This window comes from Neovison vison, chromosome 1 (genome assembly GCF_020171115.1).
Source record: "Neovison vison isolate M4711 chromosome 1, ASM_NN_V1, whole genome shotgun sequence".
Lineage (NCBI taxonomy): Eukaryota > Metazoa > Chordata > Mammalia > Carnivora > Mustelidae > Neogale > Neogale vison.
This window is the reverse complement of record NC_058091.1, coordinates 281,477,689-281,496,503: the sequence shown is the minus strand read 5'-3', so window position 1 is coordinate 281,496,503 and position 18,815 is coordinate 281,477,689. Positions and strand designations below refer to the sequence as shown.

Sequence of the window (18,815 nt, the reverse complement as noted above, 5' to 3'; positions counted from 1 at the left end):
TGTAAGGTCCTGCACATGTTATGCTCACTTAAGTTTATAAATGGCAAAATAACCACCTTTTTTAAAGAGGGACAGCATCCGTCAGGGAATCATTCACTTATGGAGTGGTCACTGAGACCCAGAGACATACTGTTTATTTGATGAATAGAGTCTGTTGCCATTCCTGCCATTTATCCTTACAGTTTTCAAGACTCCTTCATTCAACGCAATAAACTCTATGTCAGGCTTTTAGGTCTGATTCAAAATCCACTTGCAAAGGGAGGTTCTGCTACTATCAAAAGCCTTTGCAAGGCCATAGGCTGTCATAGAAGAGGTTTCTATAATAAATTACAAGGTGAATTTTTTTTCCATCTCTAAATCTAATAGCACAGAAGTGACTGTTTTGGAATTGGGTAACAACCAAGGAGGTACAGAGCAAAGAATAAAAAGACTTCAAGTAGTACTGTAGGGAATAGGTAAAACACAGGGACAACTGGGAAACCCAGGTTCTTTTTACCTTCCTCTCTACAGCCACGGGCTATCTGTAATTTTTTATTTTTATTTTTATTTTATTTTATTTTTTTTTAAAGATTTTATTTATTATTTATTTGACAGAGAGAGATCACAAGCAGGCAGAGAGAGAGAGGAGGAAGCAGGCTCCCTGCTGAGCAGAGAGCCCGATGCGGGCCTCGATCCCAGGACCCTGAGATCATGACCTGAGCCAAAGGCAGCGGCTTAACCCACTGAGCCACCCAGGCGCCCTATATATGTAATTTTTTAATGACTATCAAGTATAAGCCCTCTTGGAGACCTTATGATGTAAAGGTAGAAAGAGGCAAATCTGTACTCAATAAAACAAAACATTGGATTAGAGTATATTGATAAAATAAAATATTCATGATATTAGTTTATTTTCTATTGAATTTATTAATAATCTTTATATATATTTATATATGTATGGCTTTGAGCAAAGACAAAAGAAATACTCTAATTCGTCCCTGATCATACAGTTGTTGTAAGAATCAGCTTTTCTACTATTTTCCCAGCAGCAGAAAGACCAATCTTTTCAATAATACATTTCTTTCTGTACAGATTAAAACTCCATACTTATGGGCTTAACTATGTACAGAGAAAAGAGGTCACTTTTCAACTAGCAATGGACTTTTATATTACAGGAATGTGAGTCAATTTTTTTCTTAACCTAAGCATTTATATTCATACATATATATGTATATAATTTACCCTGTACCATTTTTTTTAGTTTAACATATAAACCTTAGTTTTTTGTCCATTCTGTTACAAAGTGAATAAAAATTTTATGGTTGCACTGAAAGACCATGCAATTCACTTTTGCTTGTGTTTCCCAATAGTGCTCAAAATAAAAAACCAAAAATTTATATATAAAAATATTTCACTACCAAACCCATTAGTGCTATCAAATGTAAACCTTTAATAATTTAAAGGACCAATACATGATCTTAATAAATTGAAGTTAATTCTCAATATTTTAATAAAATAAAGGAGTTTTGTACTGATATGTAAATGGTCTTGCAGCTTTCCCATAGACTCTGGGTAGACGGAACAATCCCCTTCTTACACCATTCGTGACATGCCATCAGATATCACCAGCATGTTAATGACAACATTACATTGACTAGCATAGTTGATTACTTCCACACAAGCTGGGGTCTGTTAGAAAGGAAACGTAACAACTCATGTTGGTAGTGTAGGTATTATATCCATAAAAGGCATAACAGGCAGCATGGATCCATTTTAGAATTTTTGCTTTTTGTTTTGTTTTCTGTCCTCAAGTCTGTCTGGAGGCCCTGCCCCGTTTAATGTGTGATCTTTGTTAAGTTCTTCTTAAATGCATCGCCAGTGTCAAAGATACCGAAGACCTCCATTTTAGGTCATTCTCTTTAACTTGGGTTATTTACAGAAGTTGATTATTAGGAATCTTCCAATTGTGTTCCAGTCATCCACCACATTTGTGGGATGCATTAGGCACAAATGATTACTAAGGGACTTCTCTGAGAAGAAGCGGATGTTCACAGATCATGGAGAGTTAAGGAAACAGACAAACAAACGATGCTCACATTCAGTTCGCCCCCTGCTTTCTGTCATCACGTCCATACAATTTCCAGCACATTCTGAGTAACGGATCTCCTAGCTAAGGGCTATGTTAGTCATCACATGCCTTAAGATTTACTAACCATTTTATTACAATACACATAGAACAAAGCGTGTGTTCCTAGACATGATGCTATCGTGTACTTAGTTATTTTAAATGAACACCAGGGTAAACTACCAACTACCAACAGTGAAGACACAGAACACACTGGCAACACCAATCAAGCTGTGGTTTACAAATCATTACTTAAATAATAGTAATAATAGTAATAATATTAAATGAAAGTGAAAACCTCACTTCTAGACTTAAGTCAGAGATCCAAGTCAGCCTTACAGGAGTTTTAAGATAGGCAATTAATGAATGGTTATACTTTTCTAGAAATGAGAAATACTGTAAGCCTCTCCCTACAGTGACTGATCTGAACCTATTTTTTTTCCCCCCAAAAAGCATGCAGGGACTATTTTCAGATGCTTGGTTATGGCAAGAAAGAAGAAAAGTAATGATTTTTGGTGTAATACAAGCAATCTGTAGAATTGAGCATACAGTTTTGCATAAAACATTGCAGGTTAAAATAATATTGTAGGTTTCAAGCCATTGCATTACAGTTGAATAACTGTCACAATTAGGTTTTGTAAAATTTCAAACTCTAAGTTTTGAAGTGAAGCAATAAAACTAAATTCTTAAGTGATGACTTTTACCTTCATACAGCACAGAATAGCTATTTTTATTTGGGTTGAAAAAGTTATTTACAACTAACATTGAGTCTTGGTGAAAGTCCAATAACACATGAAGACAAATATTCCCTCAGCTTTCTGAAACGTCAATGAACATGTTTGAGGTTAGAGATATTCCTAATGGTGGTAATGTTAGTCTCCAACCGTGGCCAAGCACACCGTGTGTTCTGTAACCGAATTAAAAATTGAAAGCACCAAAATACAATTTGGATCTATAAAATGGGACTTGCTATTTAATTCTCCATAATTAATGATTAACAATTTAGATGCAGAGACACAGCTCATGAAAGAAGTTTGGGTTGGTGCTATTCAGTAGCTCACTTGAGTTGCCTTTTAAAATCAGAGTTTTGTTTCCACTGAATCCAAGAACTCTTCATAAAGTAGAGAAATACATATATCAAAGGAATTCAGTAAAAGTAGGTTAAAAATAAATGATCTTACAACAACATTTTAAATCCTTTAATGATTTAAAGAAAGGAAGACATATAACACTGAATGCTAAACAGGTCTTTTGAACTTCTCTTGGGAATTTAGATAGATATTTAATAGTAGATATATATTTATATATTGTACATTTTGCATGTAGGCCAGAGCTGTCTAAAATATCTCTTCATAGTAGGCTATAGGAATCTATCAGGAGATAGAATAAAATAAGATCTGAGGAGATTCTCAGTTTATTAGAGTATTTCTTTCTGCTTTGACAATCAGCAGGGATCATAAATTTGAAGCAAATCGTGGCTTTTCTGCCTCTGGGTCTGTAGTTAAGACTGAGGAAGATTCTCTCGGAAGAGCAGCTGCTGGTGGAGGGGGTGCGGGAGGGGCTCCTCGGTTAGGGGGAATGGCTCCCGAGGACATCTGTCGGAACAGGGTGACCCGCGGGGGGACGGTGCCCCTGCCCCCCGCCTGCAGGCCCGGGCCGTGAACGGCGGTCACGGGCTGAGGGATGGAGGCCAGGGACTCGCCCACAGTGGGATGAGGTCTGGAAAGGAGAGTGGAAACCTCATGGGGCAGCGAGGGCTGCGAGGCCGACAGGGGCCTGACTTCCCGGGTCAGGCTGGTGTTGTGCAGCGCCTGCGTGCTCCTGTGCACTTCGTTTTTCGGCGTGGAGCTGCCGGGCGTCTGCGGCTGCGGGGGCGGCTGCGGGGGCTGCGGGGGCTGCGGGGGCGGGGGCTGCTGGAGCTGCTGCTGCTGCTGCTGCTGCTGCGTGAGGGACAGCTGGGACGCAGTGGGGGAGGCATAGTGGAAAGTTCGAGTGGCCAGCGGGCTCTGTACGGGAGGGCTGCAGACCGCGGTGGTGTAGGAGCAGGGCGAGAGGATGGCGGACGGCTGGGGGGTCTGCGTGCTGGGGCTGGGGGAGTGCAGGTTGCTGTGGGACAGACTGGTCGCTGTGTACACCGGCGGGGACTGTGTCCTCATGCGGGAGGTCGGAGTCGTGGTGGAAGAGGTGGAATTCAGGGCCGTCATCTGGGGGTAATTGATCGGGGCGATCGCCTGCACCATCTCCCGGTCGTGCTTCACTATCTGCTTCAGGATCTCGTTCTCCTGATTGTTGAAAACGCCAGTGTTCAGATCCTTCTGGAACTTCTGCAGAAGAATGGAATTTTTCTTTCCTGTCAGCGGGAACAAACAGAGCCACTTAGAAAGCTGCGGAGGACGGCCGACGAGCCCAGGGGAGAGTGGCTCCTGGAAACCCAAGTATGCCCGAGTTTCGCGGGAGACGCTTGAAAGCCAAATACTCACCTTTAGGCGCCAACGGAAAGGGGGCTCCTGCCCTTCGCGCTTCCTCTATCTCTCTGGGAAATCTTACCTTCTCTGCAAGTCAGGTTGAAGTCTGTAATAGATGGCAAAAGCCATCTTACAGGAGAGAGGGAGATAGTGGACGTGAGGGCTACTTTGAAGGGTGGGAGAAGAAAGGGTATTTGGATCAGGATGGGCCTGGAATCAAAATTTAAGTTTAAAGCTACCTTTTTCCAGGAAACTACTATGGAACACTTACTATGTGACAGGTACCCTACAGAAGGCTTTGGACAGACTGTTTGTGTTTAATCCTCAACGCTTGGCGGTGGATGTGTTTCTAATCCTATTTCACCCATCAGGAGAAGGGGACATTGGAAGGTTGGAACCATGCCCAAGAGAAGCTGGTTACTAAGAAACAGGACCGCGGAAGGAAAACAGCAGATATGATTGCAGACGCTTCCTAAGAACCACGAACCAGCTGCAGGCATCGATATGTCGGGAGCACCTTCTAGAAATGCAGTCAGTTAGGCTCCCTCCTACTTGGCGACCGAGATGCTGCATCTTACTGAGATGCTCAAGAGACTGTCACGTGCAAATCTGAGGAGCCCATGCGGCAAGTCTCTGCCTTTGACGCGTGCCCTATGCCGGGGTCCTCCACCAGACATTCATAGTCTTCTCATCTCTGGAGCTTTGAAAAATACTGATTTTCATCTGGACCCCATTAATTAAACCACAATAACCAGACATGGGGACCAGATTTCAGTCCTTTCAAAGCGTATTTTCTCAGAGGACTTTGATGCACCGCCGTCTGAGAACCACTTCATAATCCTTCCTTTTCTGAAAGGTCTTGGTGAGGATTAAGGGGCATCTTGTATGTCAGGTTCTCAGCTCCCTCTAGAACCTCAGTAAGCAGCACCTCTCCTTCCTGCCATTGTCTTTGGAGTACTTTGCAGTAAGTAGACATTCTCGGGCAGGATGATGACAGAATCAAAATTAGATCGATAAAAGGGGGAAATTAGTGACTTTTGGTGACATCATTGATAACATAATTCCCAGATAAATATCGTAACTGAAAATGAATGAATTTGCCATATTGCTAAATAAAGTTAGAGTTCGAAGGAATACTTTTTAGTGGAAATATATATTATAATTTACTTGGATGCAGGTAAACTATCATTTTAAATGACTGCCGAAATAAATGTTTCTCCTTACAGAACTGTTCTAATTTTCTCAAGAACAAAAGCTCCTATATCCGTAATAAATATAAATGCTTATTTAGCATATTGCCTTAACTGAATATGGTCTATATATATGAGCAATAGAACAGAACGAAGGATAATATTTCTTTGTGATCCTGTGAATAGTCAACATTTTGTAATATAAATATCTGTAAACTTGTGGAGAAATAAAGATTTTAATGCACTGTTAGAATTTTATAAGGATCAAAACTGCAAATGCTTGGTGCTTATTAGTGATTTTATTGCCTGTGTTATTGAGTGCAAACCATTTCATGCAAACTTTCTTATAAAAATTAACTGGAAAAAGTTAGATGAGAGTGAAGCTGATCAGAGTAACAGAAATTCTTTATTAAAATATCCTGATTTTCATTCGGGAGGGTATGTGAAATGGTGAGTGCTGTGAAGTGTGTAAGCCTGACGATTCACAGACCTGTACCCCTGGGGCAAACAATACATTATATGTTAATAAAAATAATTAATAAAAAAAATCCTGATTTTAACACTTTTCTCTAAAAATGTCTAGCTGGCTAAGCAGAAATACGCATGTTAGTCTCTAGCTCTACCATGAGCACTCACATACCACAAAGAGGTAAATTATTTTCAAATTAAATAAAGATGCTTTCAGGAATGCCCACTTTTATGGGCACTGTCTCTCTCGACACTGTGTCTTATTACCTATCTACACTGTCAATATGAATTTCTGATATGAGTGTTATGTCTAATGATAATGTCCAAATACTACCTTTACTACTCCTAACCTAATTTCAGAGCCTAATGCATCTGTCATCCCACTTCTGTAGAAGGAAAGAAAGATACAAAGTGCAGAAGAAAAGCTGACATAAGATTACATCAGTCAAAAATCCTTACCTTTAATAAGAATGAAGGACTTGTTTATTTCCCAGCCCCATCTCGTTTGAGATCATTGATTCCTGCATCCCTCCCTACAACCTCTCTTCAAGAATATTCATTGTGTACGTACTGCGAATGTAATAGTGAATTAGACATGACCTCTCCATTTACAAATCTTAGCATCTTTAGAGCAACTGCAATAACAGAAGCAGTATTGTGATGGAGGAAATTCCTAGGGGGATGGGAGAACATACCCAGGTTACTCAGGCTAGGAGCAGGAGTGGGTTAGGAGGTCACAGAAGATTTCTACAGGGAAGTGATGTCTAAACTCAGGTTATGACAATGGAGTAGAGGTAAGCAAGGAAAAGGGGCAGAGCACGGTAGGGTGGGGGAAGAGGATTTAGGTGTAGAAAATGAATGTATACACCTTCTCACATCAGAATCTTCTAGCATATCTTGGGAAGCTAACAGCAAGCCAATCTGATCTAACTTTATTATAGCAATTCTTCAAATCTTTTAACTAGTGTAACTAATATAAGGTCTAATTTATATATTCTTATTGGAAAGCAGAGAAGCCTGTAAAATAAGTTGTTTATGAAGTAAAGCATCTAAGTTGGGTACTTCTAGGAAGGTTTTTCCTGCTTGAGTCTGTATTACAAACATTTCCAGAAGTTTCTACAGAGACAGTTAAAATGCACAAGTTTTCAGTTTTCAATATAAAACTAAAAATGAAAAGTTGATACATAATTTTTTAAAAAATCTTGTAGTGAAATTATTTGGTTTGTAATGTAGACTCATACTATTATATTTTTAGTTCTATTTTAATGCTACCTAAAATTTTTATCATTGCTTTTTACCTGAAGATTCAAATTGTTTTGTCATCACTGGGGAAATCAGATTGAGCAGCTAATAAAAATAGAGATGATTAAATAAATCCAGAATACTTAGATGAGAGAGTTAGAGAGTAGAAATAGGGCTAGAGCTAACTGTTAGTTCTATGCTAATTAATAGGCAACCTATTATAGCATTTAGGATTTAGGATCGCAAATAAATATCAGCCCACTAAAGTATAAATTATACATAAAAAAGGTAGGAAACGGAAGAGAGTACCTATCCGATCTAGTCGGTCAATGGCAACCGTCTCGAAGGCTCTCCTCATCATTGGATATTCCTCCAGGACCTCGTTGAAGTTGTCCACAGAAAGTGAATAAAGACGACAGTATGTATCAGCTCTAACACTGGCAGTGCGGCGGCCCTTGGTCAGCAAGCAAATCTCTATCAAACCAAGAGAGAAAGACTTGTTTGGTAATTTACTTTCAAAAACCACCAAGACCCACAATTCAAAAAAAAAAAAAGTCTCATGGTGTCATCAACCAATGACTGGCAGCATTTCCTATTTTATCAGTAAATTCCTTCTGACAAAAATATCCAATTGACAATACTCAACCTTAAAATAATATTCATTGTTAAACAGTTAAATCTTTTAGTTCAAATGGAAAGCTGAAATGGAGTTATCTATCCTTCAGCCCTCATTCCAATCCACCTGAAATAAGAATAAAAATGTAAAAAAGAGAATCATAAGTCCACAACGGAGTCGAACACTGGAAGGAACTGTAATCAGGGCGCCTGGGTAGCTCAGTCATTGTCTGCCTTTGGCTCAGGTCATGATCCCAGGGTCCTGGGATGCAGCCCCACATCAGGCTCCCCGCTCTGAGGGGAAGCCCTTTTCTCCCTCTCCACTCCCCTGCTTGTGTTCCCACTCTCTCGCTGTGTTTCTCTCTGTCAAACAAATAAATAAAATCTTTTTTTAAAAAAACAGAATTTTTTAAAAAGATTTTATTTATTTGTTTGACAGAGAGAGAGATCACAAGTAGGCAGAGAGAGAGGGGAGGAAGCAGGTTCCCTGGGACCATGACCTGAGCCGAAGGCAGAGGCTTTAACCCACTGAGCCACCCAGGCACACAATAAATTCTTTAAAAAAAAAAAAAAAAAAGATAGTGTAATCAGACAAGATTTTTATTAAGTTTGGAAGGCAAAAAGAAGATCATATGATATAGATAGAAACCAAAGCGAACCCACACACTGGCCTAGAAAATCCTATGATCATGAAACACTGGACCAGGTTTTGGGGAATGCATTCAGGCATGCCTTACATAAGGGGAGATCTCATTCCCATGAGATGGGTATAGAAAACTATATTCCAAACGCACAGAGAGGCTTTCTATTTCAATAATTTCTAATAAAAATTCTTTTTGGAGAATTAGATTTCTAAAATTCAGTAAAGCAAACATTTGCAAATTCGGATTTCCTTAGTTTCTAACTTAAATGAATCTACAAGTGATAATTTTTTATTTCATTTCTCTAAATTTATTAATTAAACTATAAATTTTGATTTTCTAAAAAAATTAGAAATATTTTTAAGAAATTTAGTTTCAGTTTGAAAAAAGAAATGGCAGAAGTATTTTTGAATACACAATTTCCTAACATAAGGAAATAATAGAAAAATAATTACTGAAAGAGGCCTAAATGCACACTCTTCTGAACTTTTTAAGTAACTTCATATTATCTACTTTTTGTTATTTCTATACTGATGATTTAAAAAAAAGAATCCTTCTTAACTGAGAGTTCATTTAAATGCAATCTGGTAAGAACAATAATACAGACGGTGGGTATTCTGGAAGTATTAAGAAGCACATTTGAACCAATCTGGGAAGATAGCATTTTAGGAAATGCCACTGAAGCAACCACTTATGTTGTTGTTCACGCTGGTAAACATGTAAATTTAATAAGTAATATTGTGGAGAGTTCACATTTGTGTGCATGCATGCATCTGTGTGTAATAGTGTATGTAGAAAGTTGAATCTATATTATATTTAAACATAAAGCATATTATCACATCATGGAATTTGCTGGCTACTCTACAGAATGTAATAAAAGAAGTATTTTTTAGCACAAACCCAGATTAAATTCCTGTTGGTCACTAAAGTACAAATGCCATATCATATAATTTATAATTGGGACATTATGGTGAGTAAACTGATAGGAAACCCATTACTGCTAAGTGTTGCTTTCAAATCTGTGCAACTTGTCATGTAGAATGGTTAGGTTATAAACCTCATGGAAAATAACCAGTGAGATGTAACAGAGATCTTAAAAAGTATACATAATCTTCAACCCAGAAATTTTACTGGACAATCTAACCCAAGGAATACTCTATAATTAGAGCAATGTTGGGAGATGGAGTGGAGAAGTGAATTGGGGGAAATCGGAGGGGGAGACAAACCATGAGAGACTGTGGACTCTGAGAAACAAACTGAGGGTTTGGAGGGGAGGGGGGTGGGTTGGGTGAGCCTGGTGGTGGGTATTTCGGAGGGCACGTATTGCATGGAGCACTGGGTGTGGTGCATAAACAATGAATGCTGGGACACTGAAAATAAATGAAATAAAATGGGAGAAAAAAAGAGCAATATTTACACGGTGATACATATTTATTTAATAACATCTGAAAATGTGAGTGTGCCCTAAATGTTTAACAAGTCAAGATACAAGCAAGTACATGGCCACTAGATGACCTATGTGGCATTTATGAAAAGGGAAGTTTTTAAAGTCAGAGTGATAACCATGAATGGTCATGAAAGCTTGAGTGAGAAAAGGATACAAGATTGCAATTACAGTCAGATAAAAATGATCATAATGATAATAATAACATCTACCAATACGCCTTGCTCCAGATGAAAAACACTCCTTTATGCAGATGTGCATTTTTTCGATGTCTCTTTAAATAAATTATTTTTATTTTGTGATGTGCATAACTTATTTAAAACACTAGTTATAAAATTAATATCTAAGTGCACAGAATAGGAAACAAAAAAACAAGATATGAGGGAATGCAAACCTGTTAGTAGTGATTATGTAGGAGATTTCCTCAACTTTACCTTCTGTTCTTTTTCATATAGTTTTGTTTTGGCACTTCTGTTTTTAATTTCCAAATGCTTTCCATTTTCCTATGTTTATTGCTTTCTAATTATATCCTTTTCTTTCATTATAGATGTGATGTGCACTCTCTCCTGATGGGTGTTAAGAGTTCTGAATATGAATGACACAAATATGCTACAACATGGACAGACCTCAGTGTGTTTCACAAACATAAGTGGAAGAAGCAAGACATGAGTCCACATGTTCTATGATTCCATATATATGAAGTATCCAGAGAAGGCAAATCTAGAGAGACAAATTCTTGGTTGCTTGGGAGAACGGGTGAGAAAGGAGATTCACAGTAAATGGGTCCAAGAAATCTTACTGGGGTGATGAAAATGTTCTAAACCTGATTTATGGTGATGGCTTCATAATTTAGTAAATTTAATAAAAAAATTAAATTGTACACTTGACATGGGTGACATATATGTAAAATATATTACAATAAAACTATGAAAGTGAAAAGAAAAACGGGTTTTTGTTTTTATATTTTATATATATTTTAGTGCCCTTCTGTTTTCTAAATTCTTTCTCTCCACTATTTCTGCCTCTGTGTCTGAGCTTTTCCTTGAATGTTTAATGGTTTCTTCAGGTAATCCATTGACATCCTTCCACATTTAAGGATGAAAAATCTGGTGATGTGGCGTAATTTGTTGATTTGGAATTTCTCTTTAGAGCAAAGGGATAGGCAATTTGTTCTCTTGTTTCCTTAAATTCTGGCATGGGGAAGGCTTTATTCTAAGGTCACTAATAAGTCCTAGTTGTCTGCCTTCTTCACTTGCTCTCAAAGAAGAACCTCAGGAGAATAAAATGCCTGGTTATGGGCTGCTGGGCAATGTGGAATGAGGGACAGATAACACTTTGTATCACATGCAGGCTTGGGTAGGGCTTGGGTAGGGCCCCTGTTTTCTCCCTCACTTTTCATTTGGCTCTCAGTAGTCCAGAGGGTCTCAGCTGGGAGCCATTCTTGGGTTCTGCCAGGAGGTCTGCTCCTTCCCTGACCACAGTCTTTCATATGCATATTCCAAGTTCCCTCTACTTTCCCTTCAAGTTTCATCAGTAACCAGCAGCATACTTAAAACAAATTTTTGGCTTAAACAACTGAAATTTTATGTTATCACAGTTCTGGATGCAACACAAAATTCTTCAGCCATTTATTCTTGAATAATCTCGTGTACTCACTAGTGGAGTGAAGGTATACTCACTGGTCAGTTTGAAAATCACTTTGAATAGTCCCTCCTTTTAAAGCTCCAAAGTATTTGTTTCTACCATGAATAACAAAACTAATATATGCCACAACTTAGCAATGAAAAAAGCAAACTTCTGATTGGAAAGGAGTCTTAGATTTCATGAAATGAATTTCTAGACTCAGTATGTGAGTGGAGCAGCTGCTTCTCCATGAATTAATTTTTGATTATTACTAAGTTATTTTGGAGATCTGCTTATTGAGGGAAGAGGGTCCTGTGTCAGGTGTTACAGAGTTTTTGTGTATTTCCTCTGTGTGTGTGTGTGTGTATTTGGGTTTGGATTAAAAACATAAAGAAAAACCATTTTATTCATCTGTATCTCATACTATCTTTGAGGTTCCTAAGAAATTATGGATATATAGTTTGTCACTACTTTTATTTTCTTGTATTGCATTTTCTAATTGTTTCCTTAAAATTACTTACCTCTCTCACTGGTTTGACATTTTAAAGACAGCAATTATACAGTGACATTATTGTATCCCTCCTGAGACTGCAACCTTGAGTTCTGAACCCAGAGAAAATTATTTTAAAATGCTTATGAGTACATTAATGATAGTGGATGAACCCAAGGTCCACACTAAGTTTTATTCTTAAGTTTTCAACAGTGTAATATTGGTTTTCCTGCGAGGTATCTCCCCTTTGTAACAGAACTTGCTAAATGATTTATGTGCTTTCTCTAAGCAACACAACACATCTTTGTGGGTTTTGTGCAATATCTATAATGAAAGAAGTATATTTTGGTAATATTTTCTTCAACATAGATGATATTGTTGGTAATATTTTCTTCAATGTAGATGATATTGTTTCTCACCAGGTAGAAAGCTAACTTGCTTTTGGGTGCTCAGATGACTTCACACAAAAAGTAAAGTTCACAATGAAATAAAATTGAACTCCCAAAAAACAAACTAAGTGTATCTCACAGATGTAAGTTTTTTAAAAAAATATTATGGCACATTTTCTAGACCATGTTGATGTTCCAATCTTCTTACTTCTCCTTGTTTATTTACTCTTCAAGAACTAAACTGGGAATTTCCCAGTGGTGCTATCACTGTTTTAAGAATTTGTGCAAATTTACTTGGAAGTAAGTCTCTTTAGCTGGATATAAATTTCTAAATTATAATCCAGAACACAAGTATTTGGGTACTTGACATATTAATTTTAATTTTCTATGATTCTCCTGTTTTGTTTTGTTTTTTTCTTTTACAGGGTAAGTTATTTCACTTTTTGAAGAGGAAAACTGACAGTAAAGCAACCTACCACAGGCACATTGGAAACTGTTTTCAGTTTCAACATTATAAAGAGTTATGTTCCAAGAGATTAAATTTGACATATATATATACACACACACACACTTTTAATAAACCTTAGGGTATGAGATATATTCAACCACTCAGTGCTATTTTTGCAGAAATCAGTTAACTTTATAAGCATTTCAGTGACATTACTGATACCTATACAAAGTCACTTTATAAATGGCATCAAGAATTTTGAAACTCAGAAATTTTTCCATGACCCCTAAAACAGAGTTTGACATTGCAGTAACACAGGAACTTACCAGGAACTTATGAAAGAAATTTGTACGGTAGTATGTTTAACCTGAGTTTCTAGAACTTATAGGAACATTTGTACTTAGTTGCTCGTAGTAACCTAAGCAAGAAGCTGCTTTTTTTTTGTACCCAAGATCATGAAATAAAAGTAATTCTCCGCTGTGTATCAAAATACTAATTTCCTTGGGGCACCTGGGTGGCTCAGTGGGTTAAAGCCTCTACCTTCGGCTCAGGTCATGATCCCAGGGTCCTGGGATCGAGCCCCGCATCGGGCTCTCTGCTCATCAGGGAGCCTGCTTTCCCCCTCTCTCTCTACCTGCCTTTAAAAAAAAAAAAAAAAAAAAACTAATTTCCTCTAAATTACTTAGGCTCCTAATCTAGTGTCTCATAGCATGTGCAAGAGGAAATAACACTTTTTTTTTGTTTTCTTTCTATATCTGTATTTGTAATCTTTCTATATTTATACTAGTGAACTAGGAAAATGTCACCTCTTATAGCATAGGAGGTGGTAACATCTGGCTTAAATCAATCTGCATATCAAGATTGGCTGGTAGAAGCACTTGAGATGTCTGTCACATGGATTTGAATAGCAATCGAGGGAATTTGGAGTAAAATAGAACATTAAATAGATATAAATTTGTAGTATTGATGTATTTTGAAATATTTCATGGGGCATCTGGGTGGCTCAGTCTGTTAAGTGTCTGCCTTCAGCTCAGATCATGGTCTGGGGGTCCTGGGATGGAGCCCCACATCGAAGTCCCTGCTAAGCAGGGAACCTGCTTCTCCCTCTCCTTCTGTTGTCCCCCTGCTTGTGCTCTCTCTTCCTTTCTCTTTCTCTAATAAACAGATAAAATCTTTTAAAAATAGAAATATTTCACATCTTTAATAAGCTTCTGAAACAGATCAGATATAACATATTTCCAAATTCAGATATTACAAAAGAAGACTCATGATAGTCTAATAAAAATAGAATATCCAATTTTGCTTTATTTTCTAAGGATACAACTGATTATTTCAGTTCTCACAGACACTGTCACATTTGTACAACTATTAGCATCTCCTACCACTGGTTATGCGGTCATTTGTATCATCTAAAGTTACTGTTTTGCCAAAAAAATCTTAGGTCTCCCCCATATGTTTGGTCAATTCATCTCTCTTAAAGTAGAGCATTTAGGGTGATCACCTGTGGCTCTGAATATTGGCCTAGTAGTGGCATTTCAGACAGGTTAAGCATTGGCAAAGTGGTTACAAGGATTAACTAAAATAGCGCTTACGAAGTGCCCGGCACAGCCTAGCACAGTGTGAGCCCTCCTGAAACACGCGTCCCTTCCTTTCCCCCTTAAGTTCCCTCTCTTCTTACTGTATTATTTTTCCTTGTGATTTTGACTCTACCTACTGGAACAAAGGAAAAAGTAATGTTTCATATACCAAGTAACTGTTCAAATTTGTAAAATATAATTATCATCTCCCACACCTTCTACCCTCTTGTAAAAAATCTGTTCAACTAACCATCCCAATTCCTTAGACTTGTCTCAAGTGAGATGATTTCACACCCATGGGCACCGTTCTTAATTATCTTTTTCTCTACTCTGCTTGATAATCGTGCATCTTAGACCCTATGGCACATTTTCAGACTTACTTGTTTACGTGATTATTTCTCTAAACTAACTAATAAGGTCTTTAATGAAAAGTACAACCATCACATTTATGATATCTAGGGCTGACTGTGGATTTAGTCACATGATATCATTGTGGTTCAAGAAATGAAGAATGAGTGAATCAATGAATAAATGAAAAGTAGAAATGACTTACAGCAGTGTGCAAATAAGTTTCATAAAACACAGCGCTCACACTTGAGTACAACATTCCAAATAGCCATGTCTTTTTGAGGAGCTTTGACCCCATCCACCAGAAGTTACATTACTCATATCTTTTATCTGGTTCCTATTGATTACAAACATGTTTGTGACATGATTGTTTCATTCTGTTGGATATACAGATGTTCCCATTAAGGTTTATACTTCTCACTTCTAAAACTCTCACCCCTTACCGTTCCTGATGACGGACGTGTCTTTAAATTCTACTGAGACTTCTTCAACTGCCTAATGTCTGCATAAAATCTGCTTTGCCCAATACTATTTATAAACTGTTATCTACTATATATTTATACTACTTGTCTTTCGCAGTTAAAATACTTGATGGACTATCTTGGTAATTTTCAAAATATCTGCTGGGTAGAAAAAAAGCAATCACTGCCAGCCCCATGTTAGTCCATGTGACATACAGAAGATTAAAGGGGATCTGTTATGTGATTGGAACAAAAATCACATAAAAAATATCAAAGCTAAGAAGGGTAAGACCATACATTTCCTGATTTCTATCCATCATTAAAAATCCACCAGACCACTCCAAATCTTCCCTTTTGATTTTAAATCTACCAACACTCAACTCTTTAAAAGTTAATCAAACACTGTGAATTATGAATGCCTTTAAAAAGCAGCCAGCTTCTAAAAAATTCATCAAATGATTTTAGCTCTTAGCTACATCAACTGTGTTTTCTTGAAGTGATATCTTGACAGCTCTGTTTTCCTATGTGGTTTAATATGCTTACACAAAATGAAAAAGAAAAAGTACAGCAGAAATAATAGTCTAAACAGAAAATATATTCACTAGATATTTACGAGGCAAGTCTACTACAGAAAATAGTTATTTGTCTCCAAAGCTTCCCCCAGGTTCTCTCTCTGTCTCTTTCAGTCACCTATACACGTACACGTGTGAGTGATAAAATAGGGATTTAATAAACATTTTCTTGGTTTATTCAATGTAACAATGAATGGCTAACTGATTCATACTGGAATCTTCAGTGCAGTGCTTCCCACACTTTAATATACATAAGAATCCCCTGGATGTCTTGCTTAAAAGCATATTAGGATTTCGTAAATAGGGGGGTGCTGACAATGCATTTTTCTAACAAGGTTTTAGGTGATATCAGTGGTAGGCTTTTTTGGGTGGGGAGGAGAAGTCTTGTAGCTGTCAGACTTACAACTAAAACAGGGTTCCTTGTTTAAAAGAAATTGGAAAAAGAGGGCATAAAGGAATGGAAATTAAGGGATGGTATAAACTCAAGTCAACAAATGATTTTCTTGGGACGCCTGGGTGGCTGGTTGGTTGGACGACTGCCTTCGGCTCAGGGCGTGATCCTGGAGTCCCGGGATCGAGTCCCACATCAGGCTCCCAGCTCCATGGGGAGTCTGCTTCGCTCTCTGACCTTCTCCTCGCTCATGCTCTCTCTCACTGTCTCTCTCTCTCAAATAAATAAATAAAAAATCTTTAAAAAAAAAAAAAAAAACAAATGATTTTCTTCTTGCACCTTGAAGGAAACTATGGGGTACATTAATAAAAAACAAAAACAAAAACAAACAAAAACAAACAAAAAAACACCCCTCAGAGTTTATAGTTTATTAGAAATCCAAACACAATATATAAACCAAGCTTGAGGATAATTCCCAATCTAAAATATCTGCTAGGGACTTTAACCTGATAAAAATCTAAAAATCCAGATAATACATCATTTGGCGGAGTAGATTTCTGTGCACTTTGGGTGAAAAGAGAAGGCTTAGATAGGCTTTGAGAACAGTGTAGGAGTTGCACTGCCCAGGCCATGAGGATGCGGAAGACAGAAGAACGAATGGGAAGGAAGACGGCGTGGAGCAGTGTCCTGCGCACAGGTTCAGAGGAGAGTTTGGGTTGGGGCTCCCACGGGATTGTCGGAACAGCAGTCTCAGGATCATAGGAGTTTGAGCAGGCAGGGAGAACAGCACTCCGCAGGTAAGGGGGTTTGGTCTTGACTGACAATATTATTGCAAGGCTTCTGAAGGAAGGGAGTTGTGTATAAAGTATGGTTTTAGGGAAGAATAAATGGAACAGAGCTGAGGAGTTCGGTCTCTCTGGGTGTCCGGCCATTCCTGGGAAAAACACTCAGCCTCTCGTTCTCCAGAAGGTAAACTTGTTCTCTTTCACATCTGCTGTGAGAGATCTACAGTTGGCTTGTAAAATGGATGGGGGGAGGGGACTCCTAGCAGGTAAAAAAGGATTGTGAGGAAGTTTCACGATTACAATTTGAGTATGAGGTGATAGGGATGCGCCTCAAATAAAGCTGTAGCATCCAGAACAACAGTGACCTCTTTGAGGAATTACTGTAAATGAGGCTTCAAAAGAACTTGAAAGGTGATGAGGCAGCTGTGAATTCTGAACTAGATGTAAAGGCAAACCACTAGAGGGTGTCTGCTTAGAGTGAGAGAAGATAAAAGGTTGTTTTGGGGAAAAAGGCAAGCAAAACTTCGACATCCAGAGAAAAATCTCATTTCGTGAAACACTTTCTGACATGAAGCCAGGAGCTCTTTTTTGTAAAATTGGTTAGAAGTAGTATTTGTGTTGTGTGTCCGAGTTGCTAAGCCTTCATCACGTAACTGAGTATGTGTATTTTTACAGGTGCGGCCATGATTGATGCCTGCTTAAAAGACAGACATCCCAAACCTGGTCAGCAGCCCACAGGATGGTCTGGCTGGAGAACTCTTACCGATGGGGATGCTTTATGTTGGATTGTGACTGACAAGCCTAATTATACCCTCTCATGGGGAGCCTGAAATTGAGGAATGAATACGTAGGTAAGTCAGGGATGGCCTAAGTTATGGGAATGGTGAATTTTCCTAAAATGGTTTCTGGGGTACCGGAATTGCTATGGATTCCCAAGGGCCATTCTCTCTTGCCACAGAGTCAGCCTCTGACTTTCCTGGGGTGGTTTTCTGTGCTTCCTTTCTTCCTGTGTTCCCTCACAATAGGCTCTACCACCTCAGCTAACCCGAGCTTGACTCAATGCCTCTCAGCCCGAAAGTGCCTGACTCATACTCTTCTCCATCTGGGACCTCTTTCTAGATATTCATTCCTGTCCATTTTGTTAAAAGCCTCTACCTTTTCTATTCTTACCCACTCTTGAGAGATTACGGTGAGTTCTTCAAGACCAGTACATGAGTAGTCACAGAGAAGCCTTGAAGTGAGTAGAAAACTAACTTCCTACCTACAGAGTTTCCGTTTTCTACTTCTGAATACTACAAGGTATCAGTAGAGAGGTCAGCTGGAAATCTCTTTTTGGGCAAAGTAACAGCAAAAATGTATGAGACAAACGAAGAAACCCTACTACCATCTCCTTACCCAGAGAACAGGCACACTCACAAATTAATCTTATCACATGTTAAGTATCTGTGGATATCTTCTCCCTCCAAGAAGCAACGCTCCATATGACAAGTAAGCAAATTCAAGATAATAATTACGATCATAAAAATGGTATTTAAATTCTGATTTAAAAAGTTTGTGTATAA

The 18,815-nt window shown here is 38.2% G+C and overlaps 1 protein-coding gene across 1 annotated transcript in view; it reads right to left on the bottom strand.

Annotated features, from left to right (window-relative positions):
* Window positions 1-1,122: 1,122 nt before the first annotated feature.
* HCN1 (hyperpolarization activated cyclic nucleotide gated potassium channel 1) overlaps window positions 1,123-18,815 on the bottom strand; it is a 405,582-nt gene continuing 387,889 nt past the window's right edge. The window contains exons 7-8 of the mRNA XM_044232186.1: window positions 7,779-7,943; window positions 1,123-4,454 (exon numbers count right to left, since the gene is read on the bottom strand). Coding sequence (XP_044088121.1) covers window positions 3,559-4,454; window positions 7,779-7,943 — 1,061 coding nt within the window. The 3' untranslated portion in view covers window positions 1,123-3,558. The remainder of the gene's footprint in view (window positions 4,455-7,778; window positions 7,944-18,815) is intronic.